We start from the raw sequence: 2,785 nt of genomic DNA, 5'->3' as shown, positions 1-2,785 counted from the left end.
GCTCGAGTGCGCTAGAATTTGAAAATACACAACCGGAAAAAATCTGCCCCTCCTTCAGACTTCCTTACAGAGCCCCTCCTCCAACACACACGGACGCGCACATGACCAATGAGGGCACGGGATAAGTTTGTGCCCAGATGGAAGGCTGACAGGCAGGTAGGCCATCCAGTTATTTTAGCCGGGCCGGCTCAGATGATTGGTCGTGCTTTTTACAGCACCACGGCTTCCACCGATGAACTGTTTGTATTAATTGCTATCGGGATGTTCAAAGCATTCCATGGAATATAATGTTTCTGAAGTGAATTACCTACCCCACCTTTAATAAATCACAAAAGTATAAAAACAAGTATAAAATCTCTTTAATTCTATAAGATACTTTGAAATGTCGACAACTAAGCTACTAAAACAACAAAACAGCAAATTCATATTTAGAAGACACAAACACAAACACAAAACCAACATAGGAAAGCCGATGATAATATGGATGAAGAAGAATATATTTTAAATGTTTTAGTTCTGAGAGCGGAGGGGCAGTCTGGATTTCTGCGGCGTTGATTCGTTTTCTGGCACTCTTTGCTTCGGGGGGACCTTCATTTCCTTCTTAGCGCCTTTCTTGTGCTGTGAAACAAAAATGCCCTTTTATGGTTTTGATTTTTGAATGTGTAGAACAATAACAGAAAAAATATATAATAATGAAACATGAGAATTCAGTGTTTCCTACAGATCTGAAATATACTTGTGGTGGTAGCCGAGAACGGGGGGTGCTAGTGCAGGAATCCTGAAGTCAGATTTAAAACCTTCTAAGACCTTTTTTAAGACCCTTTCCATACATTTGAAGACCTCATCGCCACTTTGCGTTCTAACCGGTTACCTTGGCGACACACTTTACCTCACATTTACTATATACAGTATTGATTGTCCTTCCTTTTTATCTTCCAACCATTTGGACGCTAACTTGCATTTCCCCATAACGATGTTGTTTAGCAACCGGCGTAAACGGAGCTTTGCGCGCTATCAAGCAGTGAGCGTGCGATGTCCTGTTCAGATGACGTCACATCCAACGGGATGCCATAAATAAACTCCACAGAATCACACTACACACCTACGCAATGATTACATTCAGGCACACTGTAGAATACAACCTCTTTGGACCATTTATATACTTATTGAAAACAAGCTACAAAATGTAATACCTTGGAAAATGCCGTTTAATACTTTTTAATAGCCTTTATTTTCCCTAAATTGATTGAAGACCCCGTGGACACCCTGAAATGGAGCACGCTCATGAACTGTTCGCCGGAGCCTCGCAGCGGAGTTACCGCAGAGCGCATAAAGCAGACCCTTCACGCGATAGCAGAGCGAACAGGTACAGGAAGGGTAGTTAATCGATCGCAGATGGCGTCGTGCTCGCGGAACGGATAAAAAAAACTAAATGGGTCGCGAAATATACTTTGGCGGACGTTAATATACCTGGGCGGCCCGCACCAGTGAAGTCTATGTGTGGGAAACCCTGGAATTATTATACTATACAAACTTAAGCAGTGCCGAATTAATAAACTAAAATGTTACTGACTCTAAATTATATATAAGCAAATCATTTACTTAATTACACATCGGAAAAGGGGTGGGAAGAAGTTTACACTTATTTAATCACACCCCTTCTCCCAAAAACTAAATTATTAACATATGTATATAGATATATATATTTTTCTTCTTAAAAACATAAAACAAATAAACAAACAAACAAAACAAAGAAAGCGCTCACCTTGAAGAAGGGAACGCGTTTGCTCTCGTTGAAGACGAGGTTCTCGTCGATGAAGGACGGCTCCGTGGCCAGACTCTCGTTGAACGTGCTCAGATCCTCCAGAGAGCCCTGCAGGCGAGACACAGCAGAATCAACAAGAGTTTATTTTATTTGTTCTATTATTTAAAATAAAAGCAGTTCTCCAGCCATTTTATAGATTTGGTTTGAGAAATGCAGAATTGTTTTCTGTTAAATTAAATCTAACAAGCCGGGTTCCTACAGCTTTTTAATACTTTAGAATCAAATTGAAATTGTGGAAGGGTGTGAAGGAATTCCCAGTAGAAAACGGAAAATGAAACGTACGCGATCAACCAGGCTGTGTTGTTTCTCCTCTTCCTCCTCCTCCTCCTCCTCCTCCTCCTCCTTGATGGCGGCCTGCAGCTCCTCCTGCTGCCGCCTCAGGCTCTCCAGCAGCGCCACGCGGCTCTTCGACCGCTCCAGCCGCCGGGGATACACAAACTCCCGACGCTGAGGGGTGGCACCTGAAGGCAACAGCAGAACAACCGTGTGAGTGACCGGGACACGTTCAAGGACATGGAAACACGAGACTTGGTACTTTATCACCATTCTACAAACAAATGGCTTTACTTTGAACAATTTCCAAATTCATTATCTCAGTGTTCTTTTTCTGTAGCAGAGTACTTTACTTGTAGATGGGCAAATTACATTTTGAAAACATGGACATGTTTTTCTCATAAATTTACAATTTTGATCTTGGAAAATTTAACTTTTATAATAAGTTATAATAATAATAAATAAATTGAATTGATATAGCACACTTTAAAAACAACGTCATCTCTAAAATAAAATAAATAAAATAGTTATATTAGCTGTAACCAACAACTCCATAATTAAAAATTTCCCTTTGAACGACTGTATTTAAAAAGGTCATCTATCGTGCTATTTTTAGGCAATAGCATAGGTCTCAGATATATACAAAAATATAAAAAACATGTCTATGAAGTGTTTTGCTCAAAATAC

At 40.1% G+C, this 2,785-nt stretch overlaps 1 protein-coding gene across 1 annotated transcript; it reads right to left on the bottom strand.

Annotated features, from left to right (window-relative positions):
- Positions 1–274: 274 nt before the first annotated feature.
- On the bottom strand, positions 275–2,371 carry LOC104954207 (kinesin-like protein KIF11). The gene is made up of 3 exons (XM_010781283.1): positions 2,108–2,371; positions 1,766–1,873; positions 275–618 (listed from the first exon to the last, which is right to left on the bottom strand). Exons 1-3 carry the CDS (start codon positions 2,369–2,371, stop codon positions 511–513), a joined length of 480 nt encoding a protein of 159 aa, XP_010779585.1. The 3' UTR covers positions 275–510.
- Between the last annotated feature and the right edge of the window lie 414 nt (positions 2,372–2,785).

This window comes from Notothenia coriiceps, unplaced genomic scaffold (assembly GCF_000735185.1).
Source record: "Notothenia coriiceps isolate Sejong01 unplaced genomic scaffold, NC01 NC01_scaffold00022997, whole genome shotgun sequence".
NCBI lineage: Eukaryota > Metazoa > Chordata > Actinopteri > Perciformes > Nototheniidae > Notothenia > Notothenia coriiceps.
This window is presented reverse-complemented; position numbering and strand designations above follow the sequence as displayed.

Coding starts and splice junctions, on each gene's coding strand:
- LOC104954207 (XM_010781283.1), bottom strand. CDS start 2,371: ATGGTGATAAAGTACCAAGTCTCGTGTTTCCATGTCCTTGAACGTGTC. Junction 1,874..2,107: donor AACACAGCCTGGTTGATCGC/GTACGTTTCATT, acceptor TCTCGCCTGCAG/GGCTCTCTGGAGGATCTGAG. Junction 619..1,765: donor AACGCGTTCCCTTCTTCAAG/GTGAGCGCTTTC, acceptor TTTGTTTCACAG/CACAAGAAAGGCGCTAAGAA.